This window comes from Lissotriton helveticus, chromosome 5_1, assembly GCF_964261635.1.
Source record: "Lissotriton helveticus chromosome 5_1, aLisHel1.1, whole genome shotgun sequence".
Taxonomy (NCBI): Eukaryota; Metazoa; Chordata; class Amphibia; order Caudata; family Salamandridae; genus Lissotriton; species Lissotriton helveticus.
Genome location: NC_136065.1, coordinates 592,068,933 through 592,081,856, shown reverse-complemented (window position 1 = coordinate 592,081,856; position 12,924 = coordinate 592,068,933). Strand labels below are relative to the sequence as shown.

Genomic DNA, 12,924 nt, shown 5'->3' with positions numbered 1-12,924 from the left:
TAAAATATCCAGGGCTGGATTCATGTGATCTGTTCCGTGATACACCATACTCCTGTTCTATGATGGTCAAAGGTACTTGTGCCGCATATAAACTGCAATGCCACCCTACATCAGGTCTGGAAACAATGGTGGCCAGCTGAAATGTCTCCTCCCCAGGCAACGGTTAGTACTGTCCAAAATTTGGGAGTAAAAATGGACGATGCTCTATCAATGAAAACACAAGTCAAGGCAGTAGCTGGCACTTGTTTCAGACGCCTCAAAATGCTCAGGAAATTTCTCTACCTGTTGCCGATCCACACAGAAAGATGGTCGTTCAGGCCCTTGTCACCGCCAGATTGGACTATGCAAACGTCCTCTACCTGGGCCTGCCAGAGGTCGTACTGAATAGACTTCAAATCATTCAGAATGCTGCCACCAGGGCAGTCCTCAAATTAGGGCCTAGAGACAGGATTTCCCACCACCTGAAGAAACTGCATTGGCTGCCCGTCCGTTACAGAATTCTCTTCAAAGCCCTAGTCCTGGCTTTCAAGGCGTTACACGTCTGGGGGCCCACTATATCCGCAGAAGAGTCTTATATTATGCTCCACGCAGATCCATCAGATCAGCACACCAACATCTGATTGTGACACCTTCTTTTTTGAGAGCCCGCTGTGGTGGTCGCTCCTTCAAGTGCAAGCTGCCCGTGCTTGGAACACCCTACCATTACCACTCAGGCAGGCCACAAACCTATTGGCTTTCAGGAAACAGCTGAAAACGTGGCTGTTTCAGCAAACACCTTAACAACATCCCCTTCTGTACTCTGAGTTTTTCATAGGTTTCCCGTCTCTCCAGTCATAGCGCTAGGACACTCTGTTGAGTAGCTGTGCACTCTATACATTCTCTCTTCACATAATATAACATCACAAAGACTAACCTATACAGCCTGCTTCCGAAATCCACGAATGCAGGTGCCCATCAGTCTGGCATCACCAATATTATCACTTTGTACAAACCTGATGTAGTATACAACACTGAATCCTGACTTAATTTCAATTGCCAAGCCATCAGAGAGTCCTGGGTCCCACAAGGCCATCTGTCATCCAGAAGACAGAGAGTCGAAAGAAGGTGCTGGAACTGCCATCTTCTTTGAGCACTCACTAAATTGCAAATACTCCCCCACCATCATGCATTCTACGTTTATTTACCACAAAACACCACTCCCTCCATCCCCATCTTACACTGTCTATATACACATGATCTACTACCCTCCCATACATAGATTGAAATGTATTGCCCCTTTCACTGACTGTCTTAGTCTAATGGTGTTGCCAAGTAGCATATTTCTGTGTGGTTTCAACCCTGACTGCGACAATCCGAAATGAAATTCCTGCACAACACTTGAGAACATCGTAAACATACATAATCTATTCCAACATGCATCCTTCGCTCCCTACCCAAGCTATAGGGATCATGCGGGACCTCCTTGTTGTCATCTCTGTGACAGTGGCCTCCTCTCCGGTACATGATATCGATTAACAGTTCATTTGCTAATCCCATTCAGCTTAAAGTTCTCTGTCAAATTATTACCCGCAGAAATGCCAACTAGAAAATTCTTAGTAGCCGCCTTTAAAATGGTTGACATATTGCATCCTTTTTCAAAGTCTCAAATAGATCACCCTTTCAGATGACACAGATCCCAGTCTATTTCCCTATAATAGTTCTCTCTATGAAGCAGTACTCTTTTTTTCCCGATTGCAAGTGAAACCAAGGTGGAAGCAACTAGTGAAACTTTTCGACACCTCTCAAAATCTTCCATGTTCTACACCAGACTAAAGCCTTTAAGAGCTCATAAACTTGCTACTATCAATACCAAAACCAGCTTCTTAAAGAACCAAATAATAAATTCGTCCAAATGCTGCCTGATGCTTATTTCATTTTAACCAAGATAACAACACAACCTTTCAATAACTAGGTGTAGTGGCCTCTCCCAGTAATCCACAGACAAAAGCAACTCTATATAAGACAACCTTAGACTATGCTCCATTCAAAATGCAACTCAAATCCAACAGTGAAGGGGACTTTTCCACCACCATTGATGACATTGAACCTGCCAAAATCAGAAAAACATCTCAATCACACCATATTTTACCGGTATATCCATCCTCCAAGTACCATCAGAAAACATTTCATCACAACTGGTGTGTTTAGGTTAAGTCCAAAACAGGTCTCCCAGGGCAATAAAGAACAAGTACTGCAAAACACCAATCTGGCTTCCTCTTTGGATTTTGCACTGCAACTGCAACCATAAGAATATACCAAGTATTTGCTGATGTTGACTCCAATCTATATATTCTCTCTGATCTGTGAGTGACTTTTGACACAGTTAATCGTGCTAGACCCTTCGAGTACCAAATTTCATTAGTGACCAAGGGCCAGATGTAGGTAATTTTATTTTATCACTTCTTAAATACCGAATCATACCGATTCGGTATTTAAGAAGTGGTAAAATAGAGGGGGGAGATGTAGGTATTTCAGAATCGGTAAATACCGAATCGTTAAGATTCGGTATTTACCGATTCTGTAAATACCGATTCGGTAATGCCCATTGATTCCTATGGGCATTGAAGCCCATAGGAATCAATGGGCATTACCGAATCGGTACTTACAGATTCGGTAAATACCGATTTCAGCAAGGGTGCAGGGGGTGTCACTTTGACACCCTCTAGCACCCCAAATACAGGCATGTGTGCCATGTGGCACACAGACATGCCCTAAGGGCATGTCTGTGTGTCACATGGCACAGGTGTGCATGCACAGATGTGCATGCACACCTGCATTCGGTATTTTACCACCCAGTTGGATTGGGTGGTAAAATACCGAATTCTGAAGGCCTGTAGCACTGTAAACAGTGCTACCTACATCTGGGTTTTACCGAATCAGTAAAATTACCGATTCGGTATTTTACAGATTCGGTAAATTTACCATTTCGGTAAATTTACCGAATCTGTAAAATATTGGCCCCTACATTTCGAAAACCAATTACCGGTCAGTAACGGCCGAAATCGGCCGTTACCGACCGGTAATTGGCGACCTACATCTGGCCCCAATTCTTCTTGAGTTGGTTTTAATAGCCTTCTTGAATGCTCTGCAGCAATTTTTGAAGAATGTTCAACACGTGTCTGACAATCATTTACGGATCCGACCTTCATAGAAATATCATCCAAGCCCTAGTCTTATCCCTTTGTGACCATGGGAACGCCTGTTTCTTGGGTGCCTCTACAAAACGTCTTAGATGCCTTCGAAGATTATGGAATGCCTTTGCTTGCCTTATTGCCAGCACCCCAAAACACCAACATATCTCACCAGTTTTAGGAAACCTTCACTGGATGCTGATGGAGCAGCGCACATAGGTCATTGCCCTGACCATTATACATTGCAATATACATGGCAACGCGCCACAGTTCTGGAAAAAGAAGCTCTCCCTCCACGTCCCGCCATACCATTTAAGATTTAGAGGCCAATTTATCCTCACTATTCCGAGGACATACAAGACAACCGTTGGCGACTAGGCTTTTTCATACTCGCCCGCCCCTGGGCTTCGTATTCGCTCCATTCCTCTTCAGTCTGTATCTTGAGCCACTGGGCCTGGCTTTCAACTAGGTGGGAGTGCCCATGGTGTAGAACTCTACATAAAAATCATAATGATTCATGACATCCAAACCCTTTTCCACACCGTTTCCAAACTTATATCATGGATGTCAGGCAGTTTTCTGCAGTAAATCTTTCTAAAATGCATTTCTTTCTCTTTTCCCTCAAACACTGAAACAATTTAAAACTAACTCTGATTGAGGAACTCAGTGCAGATGGTTACACCAGGGGCGTAGCTTCAGGGGGGATGTTTGGGGTGTTAATAAATACATTTTGTAGTAAGTAGTTGGGTACAGTTGCTTTAACCCCTTGCGCGCTCATGACGGCCCCCGGCCGTCATGAGTCACGATGGGCGTGTGCTCACGACGGCCGGGGGCCATCCGAATCCCGCCCACTATGCAAATGCCCCACACAGCGCGAAACTTCGCCATGCATGCAAGGGGTTAAGTTGGGTATGGTAAGATGTCTGTCAGCTTTCATTTGGGAATTTTACATACACATGCAGACAACAACACACACTCTCTTGTTTCTGTTTCAAATGTCTTAAAAAGAAATGGTAATTTGACAAAACATTGAGTTATTAGTACCCCTCAAAATCCACACTGCTCTCCCTTCCTACTTCTCCTTAAGGCTCCCTCCTGCCCTGCTTCTCGTATAATGTATTTGTATCAACATGATTGTTAAGAAATCAGAAGCTCACAATCACAACACCCTCCTCAATATCCTTCAACAGAGAATGGGCATGGAGGGCACTGTGCTTAAATGGTTTGCATCCTTCCTCTCTGACAGATCCCAAATGATCAAAATAGCGAACAGTCTTTCTTCTCCTGTGGCGGTAGGTCAGGGTGTTCCTCAAGGCTCTATACTTGCACCCACATTGTTCAATCTCTACTTAGAACCACTGGGAAACCTCCTAAGCAAATCCGGGATTCACTATCATCTCTATGCAGACGACACTCAACTCTACCTCAAGGTTGCCTCCACTCATGATCTCTCCTTCCTAAGCTCTATTCTGGACTCCATCCAAAACTGGATGTCAACTCATCAACTGATTCTGAATCCCTCCAAAACTGAATTCCTCCTCTCCTCCTCCTCACTCTCCCCCCCCCCCGGTTCAATCATGGATGGATCAGATGAATCTACTAAACAATAAACCCATCATTGTCGACAGCGCAAAATCCCTTGGAGTCATTCTAGACAAAAAACTCAATCTAACTCCCCACATCAATTCTATTGCAAAATCTGCTCGTTACCAACTGCGCCTTCTTTGGGGAATCCGACGCTTCTTCCCGGAGCAGGACCTTATAACCCTGGTGCAATCGCCGGCCCTCTCCAGACTAGACTACTGCAATTCTCTTCTTACTGGCCTCCCCAAATCTCACCTGTCCCCACTTAAGTCTGTTTTCCATTCAGCAGCTCGCTTCATTTATGGGGCCAAAAGAAGCGGTCACATCACACCGATGTTATCCACCCTCCGCTGGCTTCCCTTCGAGGCTAGAGCTATCTACAAGACTGCTTGTATCACCCACAAAGCCTTGCACTCCTCCTCTCCTCGCTACCTGGCGAACAAACTGAAACTCTCTGGAGGCTCTAGACCCTCACGCAATGCGGAGAATCTTCTACTTGAACCTCCCACTTTCAAGAAGGAGAGAACAATGGCCCAATCCTTTTCAGGCAACGCAGTGAGAATCTGGAACTCCCTTCCGCCTCTGCTCCGGAGCACCGCCTCCTCCCAGGCCTTCAAAAGGGACCTCAAAGTTCTCCTCCTCCAGAGACACCTCCAAAAGTAATTCACGTCCTCTTGTTATTTGGAGGAAGACTTCCCACTACTGATAATTTCCACGACCATGGAAGTGCCTTCCCAGGGTATTCCTGGGGTTGGAGTGTTTGCCTCTTTGGAGTATTTTCCATGTACTTGTGTTTGGTGCCCTTGTGTAACATGCACACACCACTTTGCCCTTGTAACACACGGTTTGCTACCTCTCACATGTTTTTACCTTTGATACTGGCACAAGTGCCTCCTTTGCCTACATAACGCTTGTTCTTGTGCCTGAGTGTCTAGCACCTTTTGCAGTATTATACCTCAAATGATACTTTGTTTTCTCTTATAACTGCACACTTGTCACTTTTTCCTCCTGTGCACTTTTTACTACCTCATGTATTTTTGGCTGCTCACAATTTTTACTACCTCATGTATTTTGTTTGCTCACAATTGTCACTATTACCTTTACTACCTCATGTATTTTTGGTTGCTCACAATTTTTACTACCTCATGTATTTTGTTTGCTCACAAATGTCACTATTACCTTATGTAACGTAATGTATGCTTTTGTAATCTGTTCTTTTGTAATGTTTCTCATTATGTTTCATTTCTGTTCCTTTTGTGAAGCGCTCTGACACCTTCGGGTAAAGTCCGCGCTATATAAAAATGCATAAATAAATAAAATAAAATAAAAGAAGCTGCCCCCCCACCCCCCAAAATCTTACTGGCTAAGCTACGCCCCTGGGTTACACCCCTTCTCTGGCAACTTCAGCACCTTCGCTGGGATTAACACTGGATCCTATACTGATGTTTATCTCACACATGAACAGATTCACCAATATCTCCTAATTACTATCTACATTTCCTAAAAAAGAGTGGGCACTTCCTCTTTCATGCTCAGTTAAATTCATCAGCACAAGCACGTCTTTTCTTGTCCCAACTATGTAAGTGATGAACAGGCGTCGTCTGGCCAATGTATGTTTTCTCACACGGGCAAGTCACACAATAAATTACATTTTTTGTGTTACAGTTCGAAAAACACACTTGTTTGTGCTGTTTTTTATGTATCACTACTGATTTAGACTCTTGGGTCTGCGGACATGCCGCACAGTTGTTGCATCTAAAATGCCCAATTATAGCTGGTGTGTAATTGAGTCACAAAAGGGACATAAACCAGTGCAAAGTTGTTTTGCTCTTTAAAAGTACCTCAAAGTAACGAAAAGCAATGAAGTTACTCTTCATCAAAGAAGCGCTCCTTGGGTGGTACCACTCATATTTTTTTACTCTAACAATAGCAGGCAGGGTTTTGCATGAAGAAATAATGCCACTTTGAAGCAGGTGTTAAAAAAGAGATATGCTTTTATTTTTCTGACCTTTTTCCACTTTGCATGTGTGCTGCACTGTACAATACATATCCAAAGTGGGAATAGTCTTACGGTTTGTCTGGGCATAATATTTTGCAGTGAAAGATGAGTCTTCCAGTACAAAACCTATGCTAGACTCAACACAGATTCCTTTACACTATGGTGCAACGATGTGTGTGTGGCGCTTGGCAGCCTGATTGTGCATAGGAGGTAGGGAGAGGGGAGGAGAGTGCCATATCTCTGTAGTCAAGGCGCTTACCTGATCTTTTCCTCTCCCGCAATGCAGAAACTTTGGGTGCTGCAATACGTTGTGTGAGAGCTTTGTAAATCTGGGCCACAAAGTGACAACAGCATCTGCTTTTTGATGCCTTAAATGTTTAGTAACTGCTGTATGTGAATGAATGCAATGTCGTTGATCCCAATGCACTTGAATTATGCAGTTACCGTCCCTAAGTTTTGCTGCCTGATATTATTCATCCCAATTTGATATAGACCACCTACTTGAAAAGGTAAGTAGCATTGCGTGCTTGATGTATTGCTTTGTACTGCATTTGATGCATCTGTCCCTTTTGTTGCTGTTCACCTCACACATGCCCTATTCTTACTCTTTCAGTTTTGCCCTGACTGTCATGGTCTTCGTCAACTATGGTGGCGGCGGCTACTGGTTCTTCGAGCACGCGCCATGGAACGGTAGAGTACCGCGTCCGTCGCAGCCTTTTAAGCAAATCAGCAGTCTAATTATTGATCTATAAAAGAAAAGGAATTAATATGGCGCACCATATCCTCTGCAGGCTGGAGTATTTAACAATGAACCCACTTAAACTTCATAAAAGCCTCCTCGGCAGATCAGCAGAAAAATATTGATCTTGAAAAAAAGCACGTGAATACTAATTGTGTTTTTGTGAGTCAACCATTGGAGGGTTGTTTTCTCAGGATGGCATTTTATTCTGGACTTTATTGTGGGGGCTGAGGGAGTCATTGCTAATGTCCATGAGAGCCTTGTCCTGTCCAGTCTTGCTGACCCTTTCCTTTCTGTCCTTCTATTGACTTTGAAGAGCAGATGAAAGCTTTTAATGTCTGGTTGTCGGCACCAATATCTGGGCTCAGTTCTGGCTACACTCCATCATTCTCAAAATGTGTCCTTCTAAGTGGCCATTTAGTGTACAGACATAGTGTACTTAGACTCTCATATCAATTGATAGTGATTAAGAGGTCCATCTTCAGAGCCTTATATGTATACCTCTCTGATAGATCGTTAGCGACTACCTATTTTTACGTCTGAACTTATGATTTAACGCTGAACCCTTTTTTTAGTACATATACGGTGGGTATATATACATAATATTAAAAACTTGTTTTTCATATAGCACTTCATACCACAGATGTGCCATTTCTTGAAGCTATGAATATCATATGTGCCTAAGTTTGATAAAGCCATTTTTGAGGAAAAAGTGGTTATAGATATATCTGTTATTCTGTTTGGGAATGCTTAACAAACCTAAATGACCCCCTATATTTACTTGATTGTCTATTCAGATAGAAACCAGCTTGTTCTCTTTACATATGATTGTGTTTATGTTCAGAGACCAATGGAGGGAAAACAACAGAAATAGGTTGTTTAGATCGCAAAAGAATGTTACCCTAGTCAAAATGATGTATACAGTGCACTATGTCTGTAAAAAAACAAAACTGGTCCATTAAAAAACTACACAAATTAAACAAAACAAAAGTATTTTGTGGAGCCAAGAATGAATAATGCCCTTCCAGCTCCCAAAAGATCCCTATCAATGGTGATGTACCCCAAGGGTTACATACTGCCTTTGTCATCTTCAATCTTTACATGGAGGCCCACTAGGCTCTACTCAGCTATAATAGAATAAGAATTCACCAATATGAGAACAATCCACAACTCCTCTTGAAAGTTACCTCTGCTCTAGACATCCAATGCCTCAAACACTTTCTGCACCTCATCCAGACCTGAATGTCCAGAGCTTGCCTGAAGCTCAACCAAACCAAGATAGAATTCCTGTTATTTGCCAAGATCAACAATCAATAAATAATACATACCTGGTTCAATTACATGAAAGCTGATGGCTTCGAACTCCAACTTTCACTGCATGCATAGTCATTTGGATTGATTTTGGACACCAATCTCATATTCAAGGAATACATAGAAAAAATCACAAAGATGGCCTGGCAGCCGCTGTCACGTCTAAAGAAAGGGAAACCATTAATAGCAGAAAGTAAATTCATAACTGCTATTCAAGCCCTCATACTCTTTTTTTATTATAAAATATTTTTAATGAAAAATTGCATGACAGACAACACAGCTGCTTCTTGTACAATACGTTTGCAAGTTACATTGAGCACCGTACCAAGGACCAAGGCCGAAATGACATATAACTTAAACACTGTTTATTCCATCCCTTTGCCTTCGTATTTCCAATTCTACCACAGGCGATACGCAAATTTCCCCTCTATATGAATTCCACTGGGACCATTTTCTGTCCCACTTCTTCGGGCACCCCTTAGCAATAAACACTTCTTTCTCAGCTATCATGCATCTATCAAGCTCTTTCTGCCAGACCGCTACTACAGGAGGTGTTGCTCTGCCCCAGGCCCTAGCAATTTCCTTCTTAAGTAGTGTGAAGCCTAACGTCATGAACTGCTGCTCCGTCTCTGTGAGGTCTGTAGCTTCCCATATATTAAGCAGGTCCAATCGCGGCGTCAAGGTTAGCGTTTTCCCTAGTGCAGATTGCATAAGTGTCGTGATCCTGTCCCATTGTCTTCGCACCAGCGGGCAGTCCCATATCATGTGATAAATGGTGGCTGACTGTCGGCAGCCCTTCAAACACAGATCATCTGGTTGGGACCCAATTTTCGCTAGAGTTATCCCTGTCAAGTATGAGCGGTGTAAAATACGAAGATGGATTAGTCGAAATCTAAGTGTGATGGCAGCCTCTCTAGATGACATTAGCGCCTGTCTCCAATCCTCCTCATCAATCGACCCAAGGTCCCCTTCCCAACGCTCCTTAAGCTTCCCGAAGGAATCAGGCATATTATTACTGTTTCCTATAAGTGAGGGAGATCGCTTTGGAGTGCAACTGCCCATCCAGCAGACGATCTTCAAGAGGGGACGATTCAGGTATATCCTCGCAGCTGGGGAATGCCGTCTGCAAAGCATGACAGATTTGTAGATATCGAAAGATCTCACTTGGCGCCAACCGATAGGTCTTCTGTAGCTCCTCAAAACGGAGAATCTTACCCTTTTTGATCAGGTCGTGGACTGTTGAAATACCAATTATTTCCCACCTGTCGAATCCCGGGTGATGGCAGAGCATACCGAGCTTTTGAGAGTACCATAATGGCGTTGCTTTAGTAAGCACGCCAGTCCAACCTAAACGGGAATTAACTAACTTCCAGATCTGCACCGTGTGTTGGGTAGGTCCTATATAATGTTGCCTCCTAGTATGAGAATAAAGAGTCCCAAGATAACCGGATCGATCCATCTGATATCTATCCAGGGCATATGCCGGCTCATCCGGCAGGGCGTATCGCCACCTATTTACAGTCACCAATTGCGAGACCCAATAATATCGCCGTATATCAGGCAACGCGATGCCCCCATCATACCATCCTTTCATTAATTTCTGAAGCGCAATCCTTGGGGCCCTACCATCCCAGAGTAGTGCATGTACCTCCCCTTCCACTGCAGCAAAGTAAGTCTCAGGAACCCTATGCGGGATGTTCTGGAGAATATAAAAAAATCACGGAAGGGCCAGCATCTTAAAGAGAGCCGCGTGACCCACCAGTGACAATGGCAATAACCTCCAGTGCTTGACATCGGTCCGCAGCCTTGCCAGCGGGGGCGCCAAATTGCGACTAAAAAAGAGAGCCGGATCTGGCGAGACGAAGATTCCCAAATACTTGAATCCATCCTCCCCGACCACCAGTGCACAATCTCTTGGGAGGCGGGGGGTCTGTCCATGGAGCACATATAACACTGACTTGCCCCAATTAATAGCATATCCTGAATACTTCCCAAAGTTTGTAAAAATATTAAGGACCATATGGATGGACCTGTAGGGGTATGCAAGGTATAACAATATATCGTCCGCATAAAGAGATATTTTATCTTCGCACTCGTGTGACCATCGCATACCTCTTGCCATTACGTCACGCCGTATCCATGATGCCAAGGGCTCTAGCATGAGCGAGAACAGCAACGACGACAGAGGGCAGCCCTGTCTGGTGCCTCTCTGTAAGGTGAACTGCCTGGATATATAGTTGTTTACTCTTACCTGCCCCAAGATATCGGTGTAGAGTAGCCATACCCACCGTATAAATTTAGGGCCCAACCCTGCTCTCGCCATAACTTCAAACATGTAGGGCCATTCGATTGAATCAAATGCCATAGAGGAATCAAGTGACAATATGACTGCAGCCTCCTCTAGATATTGCCGACGTGCCAGCACATTATGGAGCAAGCCCTCATACTCTTGAATGTGGATTGTAGTGTGCCTTGGCCCCCGTTAAAAGCAGCCTATATGTGCAGCAGACCTCATCAACAACTGAGTAAGATAAAGAACATTTAAAAATCCTATTCCGTCATCTGTCGACTTCCCCTCGCCCCATCTCGCTTCCTTGCAGGAGCCGCGGCTGCCCAGCGTGTCTTTTTACCTCAGAGGATCATGAACCGGGTGAGCAAGTTCACAAAACTGGTAATGGCTGGCAAGTGTTTATGCCTTCTCGCCCATTCAGATCTCTTCAAGTTTACGAATCAAGACTAGTAGTTCCCAATTCATAAGATCACTAATCGGAAAAAAATGGTGTCTCATCTAGTGGCATAGCAAGTGTACCGTGGACACTAATACAAATAAGAAACATTGGTACGACTGGACATCAGATGGGTATCAAAAAACATGTTGGAGTAAACTGGACCCTTACCCCCACTGAGCAGACTTCTACTGCACCTAAGCACAGTAATGATAGATTTCTCCTGTGTCTGCCAATCACATTCTATTTCCAGTACAAATTTCAGCTGCACTGATTGAATCATGAACCCAACCATGAACATATCACTACATTTTCTCCAACATTCTCTTTTTAATTTCTTACAAACAGCTGAATGGACTTATACCAAACTAATACTGAAATTTAAGAGGCTTCAAATGCTTTGGTTCAAGTTTTACATAATTCCCTCAGGCTTATTGTAGTACACTTGAGCAAAACCTTCTGTGGAAACTGGGATAGGATATGCAACGTTTGACACTCTTGCTAATCACCCCTCCCATCTGAGCAATCTGTGCAAAATGTTTAAGAATCAATCTTAGATTCTGAGATGGAAAGTTTTGTGCCCACTCTTCAAATGGAATTCATATTTAGACCAATCAATACAACAATGTGTTTGCTCTAAATATGACAAAAATATTTATCTTAGAAAGTGGACAGAAAAGTAATGTCTAAAATGTAAAACACTAAAAAGGTAAAGTCATAACGCACCCTTAACTCTCCCTTAATGTACAATGTGTCATTATTTTTTGGGTGGGATTCACTGTGTACTATCAATGGCATTCAACACAATGGCACTTATGCACTCTGCCCATCCACATAGGACTAAAGGCAAGATTTTTAACTCGTTTTCTTGTTTTATTTTTGGGCGTGATTGAAATGTATCCAGCTTGAGATTTCGACTTTCACTTGATATGGAGTATATCAGGGCTCACGTCGGTTCACTATTTTCAGCACCTACGTGAAACCACTTGAAAGACTCATGATTTTTGACGAAATCTCTCTTTACCAGGCCTAGTTAGAGAAGCCGGGGCATATTACCAACATTAAGCGATATTTATCGCTAACGATGCTTAGCAACAAATTTTTTAACGCTAAGCATCGTCAGAAATTATCGCAGATAAACCTTGCTATTATCAAGGTTTATCGCAAATGCGATAAAAAACGGCTGCAATGCATGAATATCGCTGAAAAGTCAGCGATATTCATGCATTACCGAGCTAATGCTCTTAGCCATGTTATCCACCTCCCATTGGATAACATGGCTAAGAACTGCTCAGGGCAGGTGTTATTTTTTGGAGATATTCGCGCTTAGCGCGAATATCTCCAAAAGTTGGTAATAGGAGATAGCGATGTTAGCGACTGTTTCCAGTTGCTAAC

The 12,924-nt window shown here is 43.3% G+C and overlaps 1 protein-coding gene across 1 annotated transcript in view; it reads left to right on the top strand.

Moving 5' to 3' along the window:
• LOC144754754 (heparan-alpha-glucosaminide N-acetyltransferase-like) overlaps positions 1-12,924 on the top strand; it is a 1,466,120-nt gene that overhangs the window by 803,728 nt on the left and 649,468 nt on the right. Inside the window, exon 8 of the mRNA XM_078642945.1 lies at positions 7,367-7,443. Within this exon, the coding sequence (XP_078499071.1) occupies positions 7,367-7,443 (77 nt within the window). The remainder of the gene's footprint in view (positions 1-7,366; positions 7,444-12,924) is intronic.